This window comes from Pan paniscus, chromosome 5 (assembly GCF_029289425.2).
Source record: "Pan paniscus chromosome 5, NHGRI_mPanPan1-v2.0_pri, whole genome shotgun sequence".
NCBI lineage: Eukaryota > Metazoa > Chordata > Mammalia > Primates > Hominidae > Pan > Pan paniscus.
Window position 1 is genome coordinate 70,971,328 of NC_073254.2, and position 15,993 is coordinate 70,987,320.

General features: G+C 35.5%; 1 protein-coding gene across 14 annotated transcripts in view; it reads right to left on the minus strand.

The window, feature by feature from the left end:
• The window catches only part of DST (dystonin), a 494,203-nt gene that overhangs the window by 39,802 nt on the left and 438,408 nt on the right, over positions 1-15,993 (minus strand). For all 14 annotated transcript variants that reach the window (XM_024929292.4, XM_063604922.1, XM_008954352.4 and 11 more), the window contains 9 exons: positions 13,373-13,576; positions 11,816-12,047; positions 10,703-10,929; positions 8,844-8,966; positions 8,620-8,721; positions 6,177-6,278; positions 3,693-3,866; positions 3,252-3,407; positions 25-222 (listed from right to left, as the gene is read on the minus strand). In XM_024929292.4, the coding sequence (XP_024785060.4) occupies positions 25-222; positions 3,252-3,407; positions 3,693-3,866; positions 6,177-6,278; positions 8,620-8,721; positions 8,844-8,966; positions 10,703-10,929; positions 11,816-12,047; positions 13,373-13,576 (1,518 nt within the window). The remainder of the gene's footprint in view (positions 1-24; positions 223-3,251; positions 3,408-3,692; positions 3,867-6,176; positions 6,279-8,619; positions 8,722-8,843; positions 8,967-10,702; positions 10,930-11,815; positions 12,048-13,372; positions 13,577-15,993) is intronic.

Sequence of the window (15,993 nt, forward strand, 5' to 3'; positions counted from 1 at the left end):
TTCAGAATTTATTCTCTTACTCACCTGGCGCAAGGCACCATCCAGCTGCTGCTTCCTTTGTTCTGTTTTTTCCAAAACATTTTGCCAGCGTTGATTTAAAACCTCTAGCTTGTTCTGAAGGTTGCTTGCTTCTTCTCCTGCACTTGATTCAATTAGATCATTTCCTGCTTTATTAACGGCTTCCACTGTGGACTGATGGGCTAATACATCATTTTGGAGCACCTGAAAATATAAAGATAACACCATGTTTGCTAGTTTGTAACATGTTAATATCATCTTTAATGCAACTGTTTTCCTTTCTGGTTATTAAACATCCTGAAACAAAAACGTTATATGTGTAGAATTTTAATTTTTTTTAAAGAGATGGGGTCTTACTCTGTGGCCCAGGCTGCAGTGTAGTGGTTCTATTAGAGCTCACTGCAACCTCAACACCTGGGCTCAAGCAATCATCCCATTTCAGCCTCTCAAATAGCTGGGACTACAGGCACACACTGCCATGGTTGGCTAATTTTGTTTTATTTTTTATACAGATGTAGTCTCACTACGTTGCCCAGGCTGGCTAATATTAAGTTTTTAAATGATGAACTTCCTTTCCCCTAAATTTGCAACCTTCCTGGATATACCTTTATTCTATCAATGTCCCCTGAAATGACTGTGTGAGAACAGTTGGCTAGTTATTCCCACTGGAATGACCTTGCAATTGATGACACTAAATATCTAGAGATTATAATTAAAAGGTTCTAAAATTTCTCACTTGGTTCAAGCCAATTTTAGTTTAATTCTCATGTCAAGTAACCAAAATATATATTTTACTCCTATATATTCATTTTCAAATATAAAATTATCATGTGTAAGGTATACAGTACCATATTTTACAATCAGCATTCTGAAAGAGAAAAAAAATTCCAGAATATTCCTTTATCTTCTCTCATACGAGGGGTCCTGGAATTGACTGCTAAGTTGAAATATTGGAAGGCCCTAAAACTAACACTCTATATCAGAGATACTCAAACCCAGCATTCCAAAATTCAGTTGTTCTTCAAGTAGAAAACATATATAATAAAAAGCTTACTACAGAACCCAGCAAATAATGCCTTCCTTTTATACAGTGGAAATATATGAATAGGTTAATAACGCTTAAATGCACTAAAATGGGGTAAGTGCAGAAAGCAACCCTAAGGTTTAAAAAAATCAATTTCTTTTACTGACTGAGTATAGCCTTAGTAATATTAATAGTTTCCTTTCAAGGAGGCTATGCTTACATTTTTGGAAAGCAGAAGAAACCTCCCTCTAATGTTGGTAAAAGTTGATCCTACTCTGTACTCATTGACTCAGTGTTGGCAATAGTAAAGAAAAAGAACATTATCTCCCATCCTATGTAACACATCACACATCTGGAAAGAAATTCAGACCAGGGAGGATTTTCAGTGAAGATCAGTAACCCTCTGATATCACTGTTTCTCTGACTGTTTTCACTCATATTCTGAGGCATCTGGTTAGGGAGTGTTTTTCAAAGGCAACAAAACCAACTGAGTAAGAAGTTATCTTTATAGAAAGCATTCACTTTGGTATGTTAAGAGTAGGATCACTCTCAAAATCAAAAAGTTAAATGTTTTCATGGCCAAAATATAAAAGAGAGTTCTATAAAATTCATTCTTCTGAATGGTCTGAGTCCTGCTACAAAGTCAGAGCTTAGGAGTAGGAGAAGAAAGCAGGAAAGGAACGGAAACATTCGTCCCTTCCTCCAGCAATTCTGCTGGGAATTTTATGTCCTCTAATTTTGATCTTTGAGGAATGGAAAGAAAAGAGAAAAGAGAAAAGGGGCCACTTCAAAGTACTTAAAATTAGACAAACAGAAGTAAGAGGTCTTTACCTATCCCCCACCAAAATAACTGGATCAGGGTGCCTCATTTTTCCACCTCTACCATATTATACAAAGTTCCTATCCTGATGTATGTTACCTTTAAAGACAGTTGATAGGTTTATAAAAATGTAAATGCAGCTATAAACTCACACCATGAGAATAAACAGATTTTGTTGCTAGGCAGTTGGTCTCACCAGTCATTAGGGCTCTAAGCAAATGTATAATGTAGACATTAAATAATGAAACAAGCTTCTATGTCAACATTAAGTGTGCAAAATAAATCCAAATTGTTTAATCAAATGTGGCTGGGCAATGACTATCAATGTAGATAGACAACGTAATAGAAAAATAAAATTTTAAACTAGGAAACAATTACTGTGGGGAACTATGAAAGAAGAAGAACAAAAGCAAGAATAGTCAAAAACTGTACAGCATAAAGTGCTAAAAACCTACCTTTTTTAAAAATGTGAATCAATATGTAAAATAATCAAACATTTCCTATTTGATAATTAAGGAAAATTTATTTTAGTTTAGGATTTAGGACTCTGAAGATATCACTATTAATGTGAATGTCAAAGTCTATGAAAGATTGTTGAATGCCAGGATAAACTCTACTGTGCATAATCTTTTATCCATTAAGCCTAGTGACTGAGGGGATAGGGAATGATCTATTAAGAAGTGTCACAAAGGTGACAACAATATAAGATTGCTTTGCATATATCTCTTAAGACAAAATTTTTTCAACTTACTAGCTTTAAATCAAGTGCAGGACATATAACAACTTTTTAAAACGTAATAAATACTTTAAAAAATTCAGAAAGGAGTAAGACAAAAAAATCCAGTCAAAGACAAGAGTGACATGGAGACAAAGGGATAAGCCCCAACATAAGAAGAGATGTACAGACAGATAAAAATATGTCAGAAATGACAAACAAGCTGCAAATGAAAAAGAGACATGGAAATATGGATGACCAGAGTGAAAATATACATAAAACCTGCAGTAGGACATTTTCAGCCTATGATTTTTTAGGCTATCCCTAACAACTTTAAAAAATAGGTGACATTATCACAATGACAGGTATAATTAAGGATTTAAATCTTTAGTGTTTGCCATGCGGCTCTAATAAACTTTAGTACAAATTGCTCATCCTTGTTTTGTTTGATAAAAATTGCCTTGAATGAGAAAAATATTTTGACCATAATCTTTTAAGAAAAATATTTTGACTATAATGTTTTAAGTAGTTAACCTTTAGTTATAAATGTCAAATACGAACTTGTGTCAAAATCATAAACTTGAAACACGCATAAAGAAGAAATATATCCGAGAAATCTGATGACACTAGAAATGGACAGAGAAGAAACATAACATGCATTAACAGCTACGTACATGATGCTTGGCAAGTTCAATTTCAATGGCTTTAGGGTCTCCTCCAACAGGTTTCTGCTCACTTAGCAAGCCCTCGGTGTGTGTCAGCCATGTCAGGAGCTCATCCAGGGCATGTTGGAACTGACCCAACGCTAATAGAGCACCCTCCAGTTTATGCTACAGAAAAAGTGGAAAGAAAATCCATTTATAAATTTGATATTATGAATGACATGTCTATAAAACAAGGGCAAAAAATAATTGTTTCATGTTGCGTAAGTCCATAAACGTATCCAATGAAGCCTAATCATCATATCCTTCTATGTTTTAAGTTTGACGCTCCTCATGGTTAAAATAGAATATATGAGAAGCAGAAATAATTCTAATTTTATCTTTAATAATTATTTTACATTAATATCTGAAATTGAAAATTTATAATTTCTTAAGAAAAGTCTTGGTATTTACCTGTCTGTTGATGATTCTCTCCTCCAGGCTATCCCATATCAATTTCAGTTCCATTAATGGGTCTTGAACAGTGTGTTTGTCACTCTCTTCTGTTACTTTCTTTAGCAAAAGCTCTGCTTGATGATTCAGTCTTTCCATTTCTATCTGCTGTTGATAGGCCTCAGACTTAAATTGCTATTTTAAAAGAGATATACAAAGAAAATATTGTTAAAAATCATTAACTCCAAACAAAGAAATCTTTGGTTATATCATTATTCTGATTCACACTACTTACTGAGGGGAGGTGACGCAAAGTAAAAATCTCACATGAGGCTTACCAATGGAAGAATTATAGGCAAAAAAATAAGGAAAATATTTTCTCTTTATTCAATATTTTTGGATGGATAGATGTTTCTATTTATAATTTTGACATTTCATTTCATTTTGTTCTCTACAATAAAAAAATAAATTTCAAGGCTGAACTTATTCCAATATATGCATTTGAAAAATGAGTTTTAAAATTATACAAAAGAAAATGAAATATATGTTGACACATATGAAAGCCAAAAAAGTCTTAAGAAACTCAAATTAGTATTTCCTGCTCTGAAACATACACACATCTTGCATCCCCTGATAATTTTATGTTTTCTGTAGCTGTGCTGTGTTCATTAATATTCCTATGCCTCACCCACTGCTGACACAGAATGCTATTCTCTCTCCTTCTACTCTTTAAGTCACTGACATAGTTAATCATCTCGGCTTTGCCAACCAACAGGTTAGCAAACAGTTGCTTGTAATAGGTAACTGTCCTTTCATAAAATATTTATTTTAATATGTAATAGTACAAAATTCATGGCTAGCAGTCCCTTAACTTTGTTCAAAAATACACGAATAATAATTTGAAAATAATAACAAAGGTATAGTAAGCACTTGGTATGTTCAAGTTACTTTCAACCAACTTATTGGGGAAATAATTTTATCCTTAATGTAAGCTAAAGACATAGGAGTAGAACCAGTTAGTAAGACCAGTAAGACCACTGAGGCCATATGCCCTAAGTGGGTGAACCTGGACCTAAACTCAGATAACCTGATTTCAGAGTGAGCACTTCTAACCAGGCTGCTATATAAAAATCACTGACCTATATGAAAGTATCCAAAATAAATTATCCACACCCATAACTGTATATAAAGTATATCATATGTTTGCCACATGAACAAATTAAAGTTAAAAAAAATTCAATTTAGTGGTAAGGATAAAATTCTCAAAAAGAAAATTTGTTTCTAAATGAAATATTCTATGTCACACTTAGATATGAAAATGCTACAATTTTAAAGCCAGATAATATTTTCACATAAAATCTAGCAAAGTTCATTGCAAACGGTGTGATGTCTCTGCATATGGAGAGTTAAAATTGGGAAGGAAATAGCTGATCCCATTTTGATAAATGATTATTGGTATAGAGGAATTCAAAGAGGAAACAGTTCAGCCACTTTCACATCTGCAGATCAAGAATTACAAAAGCAAAAATTACAGAGAACAGCAATGGAAAACAACAAACATTTACAAAACAAACCTTTTGGGAAACATTCTTATATCATGGATGTGTTTTTAACCTGTTGAGACTAAATTAATTACTCAGAACATTCTAAAGAAAATAAAAATGTTGGGTTAATGGGTATAAAAAAATAGAAAGAATGAGTAAGACCCTGTATTTGCTAGCACACCAAGGTCACTATAGTCAAAAATAATTTTTGTACAATTAAAAATAACTAAAAGAGTATAATTGGATTATTTGCAACACAAAGGATAAATGCTTGAGGTGATGGGTACCTCCATTTTCCCTGATGTAGTTATTATATATTGCATGCCTGTATCAAAATATGTCATGTAACCCATAGATATATACCCCTACAATGTACCCACAAAAATTAAAAATTAAAATTAAAAATATCAGGAAAAGAAAAATGATGCTGTAGTGTATTGACAACATACTAGTGTAGTGACAGCAATATACTACTGAATAAACAAGTTAAACAAGTTATAAAAATCCTTACAGTATTATCTAAATACATCTCTCTCTCTACCTATACATACATACACACACACACACACACACACACACACACACACACACACCCCATGTCCCTAACATGAAGATATCAGAAAGGCTATAAATCAAATCTAAGAAAGGTGATCTCTAGGTACATAACATTTTGGGTGACTTGAAATAATTTGTTTTTCTCCTTTTTATTTGCATTTTCTGATTTTTCTATATGAACAGTTATTAATTGACTATAAAAAGAAAACTATTAATAGTATTTCTTTCCTTTATTTAAAGAACACTTATATATTGCTTAGCATGTGAAAGCACTATGTACATTAAACTAGCTTTATAATTAAGCTGTCATACTTATGTTAGGTAAAATAAATTTATGTACAAAATTATGTGAATCAAGGACTTAAAATTCCAAGGGAGTCTTCGATAAATTAGCCGCCACACATACCTTTAGCTCTTCAATCTGCTGCTTGACAGTTTCGAGATCTGTTCCAATTGGAGACATTGAAGCTAATTTACCACCTGCAATATCTACCCAGTCAAATACTGCCTGAAAGACACATTAGTCCACGTGTTGTTACAACAGTACATTTGAAATTGCTACAGTATTTCAAGTACTACAGAAAAATACAATCATAAATCTAAAAGATATTATGGAATTAGACTATTTTATAAAAAATTAACATGGTTCACCTAAATTAGTAAAAGCAGTAATATACCAAAATGGTTGTCCCAAATATGAAATAGATACATACAAGTTTGCAAAAGAAATTGTTTATTCAATAGATTCTTGAAATATTATGAACTTCAAAAAAAATCATTTGAAAACATTTATAGAATCCAATCACATGAAATTCTTCATTACGTGTGCTTAAAAGGCAGCTTGTTTAAATATACTGAAAGAAAAAGATTCAAATCTATTTGTTCATTCAAATAAGCAAGAAATTACTGTTTAGAACTTAAGCAAAATATATGACTCAAACCCTTAAATATTATTTAGATTAGCATTAAGATCCTGCACATATAAATTCTTAGCATTAAGACCATTATTCTGAATTATAACAGGTTTCAGACTCTCCTGCTTTTCTTATTTATTTAGGTAATAAAAATAGTCTAAAAAGGCTCAAGTCACATTTTTTTTAGGTACTGAATATAAAATAAAATCATTTTGCCATTACTCTGTCACCCAAGCTGGAGTGCAGTGGCACAATCAAATAGCTCACTGTAACCTCAAACTCCTGGGCTCAAGCAATCCTTCTACCTCAGCCTTCCAAGTAGCTCAGACTATAGGCACATGCCACCATGGCTGGCTAATAAAAAAAGAAAAAAAAAATTGTAGATGGGGTACTTCAGCTCTTGTTTTGACAGGATCTTGCTATGTTTCCCAGGCTGATCTTGAACTCCTGGCCTCAAGTGATCCTCCCACCTCAGCCTCCCAAAGCACTGGGATATTTTGCACTTTAATGAAGTTTAAAACCATATAGTAGGGCGATAAATCTTGGATTTTTAAGTTATCATTAGCCAACCCTGACTAAGTACTTAAGCAGCAACCTGGGAAATGAAACATATTTTACTTTACAATCAAATCTTGAAAATTAGCATCCAGATCTTTGACATCTAGCTACAGCTAGCTGTACTGTAGCTACTTAATAAATCAATCTGCCCTTTGCTAGCACAGGTGATGCTACTAATACATGATCAACAGGACTTATGACAGGCCTTACTTTTCTGGTAGTGATAAAGAGACTATACAAGCCATGGTGGCTTGCGTGTGACCTCCTAAATGGCTGCATGTGGTGGCATTGCCACCTCTAGCCATGGAAGAGATTACAACTCAATGATTTAACAATGACCTAGCCTCACAGGCTGGAGCCCGAATTAGTTACTTGTCATTGATACCTAATAGAGTAAATTATCACTTAGGTTACAAAAGAAAAAAAAAAAGAAGAGGGAGGGAGAATATAATAAAGTGTTATTTGTAGTAAAATCTTTCATATATTTCCAAAGTTCAAAAAACTTCTCAGCTGGCATAAAGCCTAGCTGTGACATTTATTTTTACAAATATAGAAATGGAATGGCATAATGAAAAAGGAAAAGATGTTCTCATCTGGGCTTTAAAAATAATATTCACTTAGTGTTATGGAAATACTTAAGCTTTTTCCATATGGTAAGAAGGATGAAAGATTAAACTCCTGCCAGCCTGTTAGGAAATGGAGCAAGGTTAAGGGACGTAGGGAGAGAAATATACCCGAGTTGGCCTCAACTGACCAGATAATTTTTAATATTAAAAAAAACCTTATAAATGGTTAATGAACTGAATGAAAACCCTTAAGTGAAAAACAACTATTAAAAGAAATTATATACATGGAAAAGAAGAAAACACTTTTTACACACCAGATTATGACCTAATAGAAATCTATTTTTGTACATGGAGAACACTGGCTTCAAATCAAATTTCTTTACTTCTGACTTTAGTTAAACTTGGTGATATTTTTAGATAGTGTTTACTCCTTTCATCTTATTCCACTCAGAACAGAATTCACATTTAGTTCCATTTCACTGTCTGGTGCTGAGCCATTTATAAAAAATACTGTGTGGGAACATTTACTTTCACTTAAAAAAAATCAAAATATTTCTTTTCAAAGTAAATTTCACTGAATGTGTATACAGAAATGTGTTTAGATGTGTATATAAATCTACACATATCTGAAAGGTCAGAAATATCTTCTAAAAGACAAAACATGAAATGAGATACACAGGCAACTGCAGGAATAATTTGCCCACAATTGCATATGCACTGGCAGATCTTGAGGTGGTGCCAATATGTAGACATCAATTAGTACGATTCCTCCTTCCAGCTAAGACCAGCACATACACTGTAATCCCCTTACCTGCAGTCCATCCTGGTACTGAACGGCAGCCTGCATTGCCTCCTCAAGTTTGTCAATCCGGTCTTTCCAAGCTTTATTTAGAGAATCCCATGCTGAATTTAACTACAAGATGTATGTTAGAATTCTTTTAGTGCCATATTTTAAACTTTCAACTACTGTTAACAAAATATTTTAGTTAACTAAAAACTTTTTAAAAGCCATTCTGATAAGTAAGCCAGTTGTACCTCATCTATACTCTTCTTGACAATGGGTTTATCAGGCTCCCCACATGCCGCAATGAGTTCAGAACCTAGGTTAATAACTATATCCAGCTCCTCCTGTAGTCCATCTATTTCTTCCCTTATGGTCTAGAATAAGAAAATGACAGCCTTAGAATTTTAAGCAAAACCACATCAAAACTTTAAAAAGTACACAACAATATCAATGGTAGTTATTTCTAGAAGGTGGCATTCTAATCGTTTTTCTGTTTTCTAAGTTTCTGCAATAAATTTTTTTAACAAGAAATATTTTAAAAGAAAAACAGCACCCTTTTAGTAACAAATGTCAAATGTTTATTATAAAGATATTTAAGAAATGATAAATAAGAAATACCTTAACAAATACCAAAACAAATTTTTAAAAATATCAACAATACTGTAAGGCTTAGAAAGACATTTTGGTTTCCAAACCAATATACATTTAACATAGACAAGTAAAATATGAATCCAAGAACTATACAAATTAATATATTTGTTAGTAGATTTAGAATGATCTAGCTTTGGATTTACATTTTATGTCATTACCCTAGGCAGGACCAGGTAGGACCTGTAAGGTACAAAAATACCACAACAGAAAGGCAGTATCCTACTTTTGCTTTCATCTTCTTGGTTAAATATATTCATTCATTCAACAAACACTGAATAACCATAAACCAAGCCCTAAACCAGGCACTGGGGATACAAAGAAAAATAGATATGGCTATTCCCCTCAAGAGGCCCACACTACAGCAGGAAAGACAGAGGCATAAGCAACAGTAAACCATACTATGTGCAGTCCTTTGCATGAATAAAGTATTACAGGAACACAGATGCACTAACTCTGCTAAGTATACAAGAAAAGGTTTTACATGGGGGTAATGATCCAACTGAACCCTGAGTGGACTTTGCCAGTAGAGTGGCAGGAAGGACATTCTAGAGTGAGGAAATAAGATGCGCAAAGGCACTGAGCTAGAAAGAGCAAAACAGTTTGTTTTGGGAAACGCCCTTTCTAATCAGTAGCAGGGAGGGAGCTTGGTAAAGGAGCAAGAGAAAAACATAACTTTGGAAACATAGGCATGAGCTAGGCTGGCATGCAAAAAGCTGCATGCCCTGCTCTAGGGAGTTTGGGCTTTATCCAAATGGCAGGGGATGCCTCTGAGGGGGTTTAGGCAGCAACACAGTAAGAGCAGATCTAGAGAGAAGACTGGCAGCAAGGTCAGAGGCCTAGCAAGGAAAAGACAGTCTGCACTTTGGATTACTTTGGAAGCCAAAAAGAAAGAGAGAGATAATGAGGCCCTGAAATAAGGCAAAAACAGTGAGGATAAAGAGAAATTTTTTGTTGTTGTTGGTTTGTGTTTTTGTTTGTCTTCTGAGACAGGGGCTCACTCTGTCGTCCAGGTTAGAGTATAGTGGCACGATCTTGGCTGACTGCAACCTCCACCTCCCAGGTGCAAGTGATTCTCATGCTTCACCCTCGAAGTAGCTGGTAGTACAGGTGTGTACCACCACGCTTAACTAATTTTTGTACTTTTAGTAGAGACAGGGTTTCGTCATGTTGGCCAAGCTGGTCTCAAACTCCTGGCCTCAAGTGATCCGCCCACCTCGGCCTCCCAAAGTTCTGGGAATACAGGCATGAGCCACCACGCAGGCCTGAGAAATTGTTTTAAACATACAATCTCAAAGTGAAATTTGTGGGTATATTCTATCTCCTACTGTATCACTGCACATTCCATTTTCAGAACCAAATATAAATGTTAACAGAGTAACTCCTAACATTTACCCAAGGAATCTGGATTTCATTATGCCACAACTTATTTTTCTAACTTTAAATGAGATTTTCTGCTTACCTCTGCTGCTTCTTGCTGTTGTTTTACTACTGAAGGATCAATTCCAGGATCTTCCAGGTCCCGGATGAAATCTTGAGTATCTTTAATGGTAACTACCAATGACATGTGATCACACCAGAACTTTTCTGCTAGCTCCATCACATCCAGTAGTTTGGCTTCCCTCTCTTCCACCAGTGTGTGTATGTTCTCCCAAATGAAAACCATTTGGTCAAGCTTATCCTGAACAGCTATGAAGCAAAACAATATCCACAAGGCGACTGGTTAGCCCCACGTAACCAACAAAGCAGAATGTTATAGTTCACACAGAAAGTAGTGATCCAATTTGCTAAGTATCTAAAACTGGACCAAGTTTTGAATGACTCCAGTCCAGTGGATATCAGTGGGTCCAAGAGTCTATGCCAAATAACATAATATCTCTGGGTCTGCTATTCTTGCCAAACCAAGGTTCTTCCTGACAAAACTGAGCTCAGAGTAGAACCAAGTTTATCAAGTTTCAAGTTCATTAAGGCTATCCTTAATCCCAAAGGGAGTGAAATAATCACCTAGGTACACTTTTATGCTCCCGAAATCAAGAGTAAAATTGTCCGTTCAGTCCCAGGAATGTAACAATGTATGGTATGTACTTTGGGCTTGCTTCTAGAGTACTCTCATTGTGAATTTCCACTACGCACATGCTCTCCCTTTTGACCCTCAGCTCGTATCTCAAAGATGGCTGGCTGTGGTAGCGGTTCCCATTTTTGTGGCTATGTGATGCAGGATCCATGCTATGTAAGGTAGCAGAGTCAGTAATGAGGAAAAAACCCCAGATATGGCCTTATTAGCAATATGCTTCAACCTACTGATTTAAAAGACCTGAATACACATGGTCTTTGAACATATGGTCTTTATACATGGTCTACGTATAATGGCACGCTTTGTATTCAACCAATTAATTTCACAAACACAGGAAGACATTAACAAGGAATTTGCATACACAGCCCTTCAACCTTAAACACATCACATTTGTAATATCTTTTTTAAGATGCAGCATTTTGTTATCCAATTGGACGGTGAGTAAACCGCATAAACATTTAGAATGCTTTAAAGTTTGTTTCCCTATTCCAAAAGTATTACCTTTGGCAGATATGTCTTTATCAGTCCCCTCAGATCTAGCAATCATTTCCTCTCCCCTCTGTTTAAGAGTTTCATACAACGGCTGTAGCTTTTCCATGTCTACTGACACATTCTTATTTTCACTGATCTGTTCCTTGATCTTCTCGACCTCTGCAGAGATAGAGGGTGGCTGCCTCAGACGTTCCACGATGCGTTCCAGGCTCTCAAGGATCTGATCTATCTTGTCATGGAACTAGGGGCAAAACAAAGAGATCTTTTATGGAAAAAAGATCTGTAATACCAAGTGTGAAATTTAAATGAAAAAACATTTTTTACAATTTAATGTCAGAATTAAGAATAAATCTTAGCCTCTTTATCAACAGACCCACTCAAAAGTTACATCCACCTGGTGTGTGAAGACATGCCTAAAATCATGAAGTATATGCACCTCTGTCATACTACCTATGTACAATAGACTTAGTTTCTTATGAATATTTGAGGGTATCCATTAAGAAATGGTATATATTAATATGTAACTGGACCAGGACGACATGGCAGCAATGTCTCTTTACCTGCTGCTTCATCCTGTTATCATAATTCAAATTAATTTTAAAAATCAAGTTCAATAAGCTGAGTATTTGTCTATTACAATGGATTGTTTACTTCATTTTTAATGAACTATTATGGCATCCTGAAAAGTTATATTATTTAATGTGAAATTCATGGGAAGTTTTGATTAGATTCCAGGGAATCCTTAAGTTATGCATTTCCTGAACTGAAAAATGTTAAAAAAAATTTTTAACAAAAAAACCTCCCCAATGTTGTAACTTCTGATATAACAGAAGTTACAAGTGTCAGAAGTTTTTATTTACTTCATGGTTAAACACATAATCAGACACATGAGAGAATTTAAAATTTTTATTTGTAAAGGTTCCATAGACAATTAAGCAAAGCTTTAAAAACTTGTTCATTCACATCTATGAATGAACTTTGTTCTATACTATCTCAAAGTTAAAGGAATAATCACACAGGATTGTGACATTGGCCCACTCTAATGTGCCATATCTAATAATGAAAACCAAATCTTGAAAATGGAAAATCTTTGGGTATTTCAAAATTCAACTTCTTGAAAAAAGATATTTTCAGAAAAGAAAAAACCATCAATATCCAACTTTATATTCTTTTTCTTTTCATTTAGCCTATCATTCTTTCTTCTCATTGCCTTCTTGAAAGTATTTTGTTAATAATTATAACACTTTCCTTTATCTCTCCCAATGGCAAATATTACATTCTACTCAGGATGGACACTGAATTAAATATTCGGACAATGATGACAATTGCATGTTTCTTAAGTCATTGAAAATTATTTGTATTATATCTATAAGCAGGCAGAGAAAGATAAGGAGATAAAGGCTGGATGCAAGCAAACATCACCTCTGAGGGACACAGACATCAATACTCAAGAGTGAATGTGGTGAAATAATTTTAGTTAAAATTTAATCAGGAAATCCAGGAAAATGTCTTTCTGTGCTCTGTTGTCTGCAAGAACCCAATTCTATATCTAGTGTAAACAATTACCTGAGTTGATTGAGAAATGGCTTCATCCAGTGCCACAGCACGCTTTTTGACATCTTCTTTAATTTGACTGTAAAGGGTGTCGGCTGCCACATACTTCTCTTGGATAGAAAAGCCTTCCCCAGGGCTCAATTCCAGTAACTGTGGCCCAGTTTTGTTCATCTTATCTATATGAGGCTTGTGTTCAGCTATCAACTCACGCAGTTGCTATAACAAACCAAACAGCTTTTCAGTATCTCAGGGTCACACCTCCATATTACAGCTGTCTACACCTGCAATGCATCCAGCTGGCAAGAAACTCCAAACAAACCCCTCCCCATCACAAGGCATTTAACACATGATGGCTCATACAGCTCTTTGCCAGGAAGAGAAGGTCCTGACACAAAGATTAAACAACAGTCTGGTCACACCAAAGACCCTTTAGGGTACAAAGATGCTGGTTCAGTGAAATAATGAATCCCAGTTTATTATGCATCTCATACCAAGAGTAGCACATTTTGACAAGAGCATTAGCCTAGGGTCATATTATATAAAAGTATTCTGAACTCGCTATGTCCCCAACCTACAGACACAAAGTCATATCTGATGGTGTTCCTTTCTGCACACTCATGATATATACAAAAATAGAAGAAAGAAAAAGAGAGAGAGAGAGACAAGACGGGGGGAAGGAGGGAGAAGGGAAGGAAGAAAAAAGAATAGAAAGAAGCTCAATATAAGTTAGATGCAATGCTGAGACAAAACCTCAAGATAAGGAATGTTAGGGTGATGTAAGCCCACAAGGCATTGCATTTATATATGCGGACTGATATAAAATGAATGAACATGTATTACATTTTATATTTATGTATGAATCTATTCTATATATATATGATATATAGACACACATATGAATGAATCTACATTCATTATTTTAAAATATTAAAGGCTGCAAGGGCAATCTATCAATACACAGCTATATACTGAGCATTGTTTGTAAGGTATATTTAAGGAAAAACACATGTCATATGAATGTGCATAATTTTGTTAGCTAATCAAGAAATACAATGATATTTATACTAGTGCGTGGGTGTAGAATTCAAGTGGATCCCCATTCCTTTTAATAGAGAAGATGTGTTGGGAGCCTGAATAAAGCTAGAATACATACACCTCATGGATCCCATGGATTTCAATGAGCAGTTTTTCATGGGTCAAAACCAAAGCCACCCCCAGGGGGAAGATCTGCCTTTGCTTGCAGGTTTTTCTGAGGCTGGCCTCTGTGCAGCATTGAGGGGTCTTTCATTTGCACCACATTATTGATTAGGTTCCCTCATCAGCAGCTCTTTGTCCTCACCAGAATGTGTATCTCCAAACTCCAGCCCCTCACAAAACCTTCTCTGGGGAATCTTACTTTCAGGAAAGATAGTCTAGAGATAAGCTACCAATCTTTTCCTGCAAACTCTAATTTCTATCAGTCACCAGGATGGCCACATACCTAGATTTTTATTGAAAGTGTCTACTAAAATCAATTATGAGCATTATTTTGAGAACTTGTTGAGGAATTACATCATTAACTACCACCAATGTAATAAAATGTTTTTGAAGGTTTTCAAAAGACTGCCTCAAAATAGTTTTAGAAAGGGCTAAATAAAGATGAATTCAATTTTAAAAGAAGGAAGAGTCTAATATAGCATGCTGCACATAAGAATGTGGGAGGGCCATGTTTGCAATCTAGCTCCTGGGCGTTCCAGGCCAAGTTTTTATTTTTATTTGGCATAATTAGGTATCTTCATGCTGCTTTACCGAATGGAGGTGGTGATGGTATATCAGCTATAGATAATCTCATGGAAAAGGAAAACTGAAGATGTTACATACGTTCTCCTGTCAATGTTCTTTCAGGAATGCTTGGAAAACAAGCTTTCACTCAAGAGTTATCAAGAGACTCTCAAATAAAATGCTACATCTCTGCTGATATTTCTGGAGTTCCTTTGGGTCTAGGTAGATCTCACCTGTATAGCACCACTATAAGGCAACTTGGCTTGGCAAGTAGTGAGAGGAGCCTTTTTTTTTTTTTTTTTTAAGACAGAGTTTTGCTCTTGTTGCCCAGGCTGGAGTGCCGTGGCACGATCTTGGCTCACCACAACCTCCGCCTCCCAGGTTCAAGTGATTCTCCTGCCTCAGCATCCCAAGTAGCTGGGATTATAGGTACGCACCACCATGCCCAACTGATTTTGTATTTTTAGTAGAGATGGGGTTTCTCCATGTTGGTCAGGCTGGTCTCGAATTCCTGACCTCAGGTGATCCACCTGCCTCGGCCTCCCAAAGTGCTGGGATTACAGGCGTGAGTCACCACATCCGACTAATTTTGTATTTTTAGTAGAGGCAGGGTTTCTCCATGTTGGTCAGGCTGGTCTCAAACTCCCGACCTCAGGTGATCCACCTGCCTCGGCCTCCCAAAGTGCTGGGATTACAGGCATGAGCCACTGTGCCTGGCCGAGGAGCCTTTTTTAAACCCTTCTTAAACCATTCCATGACAGGCAAGAGAACACCTACCAGCCATCTACTCAGGTATGTGTGTGTATCAGAAAAGGGCCCAAAAGGAGATGCCTTTTGCCTTATATGTGACAAAATGATTCTTGGCACATGCT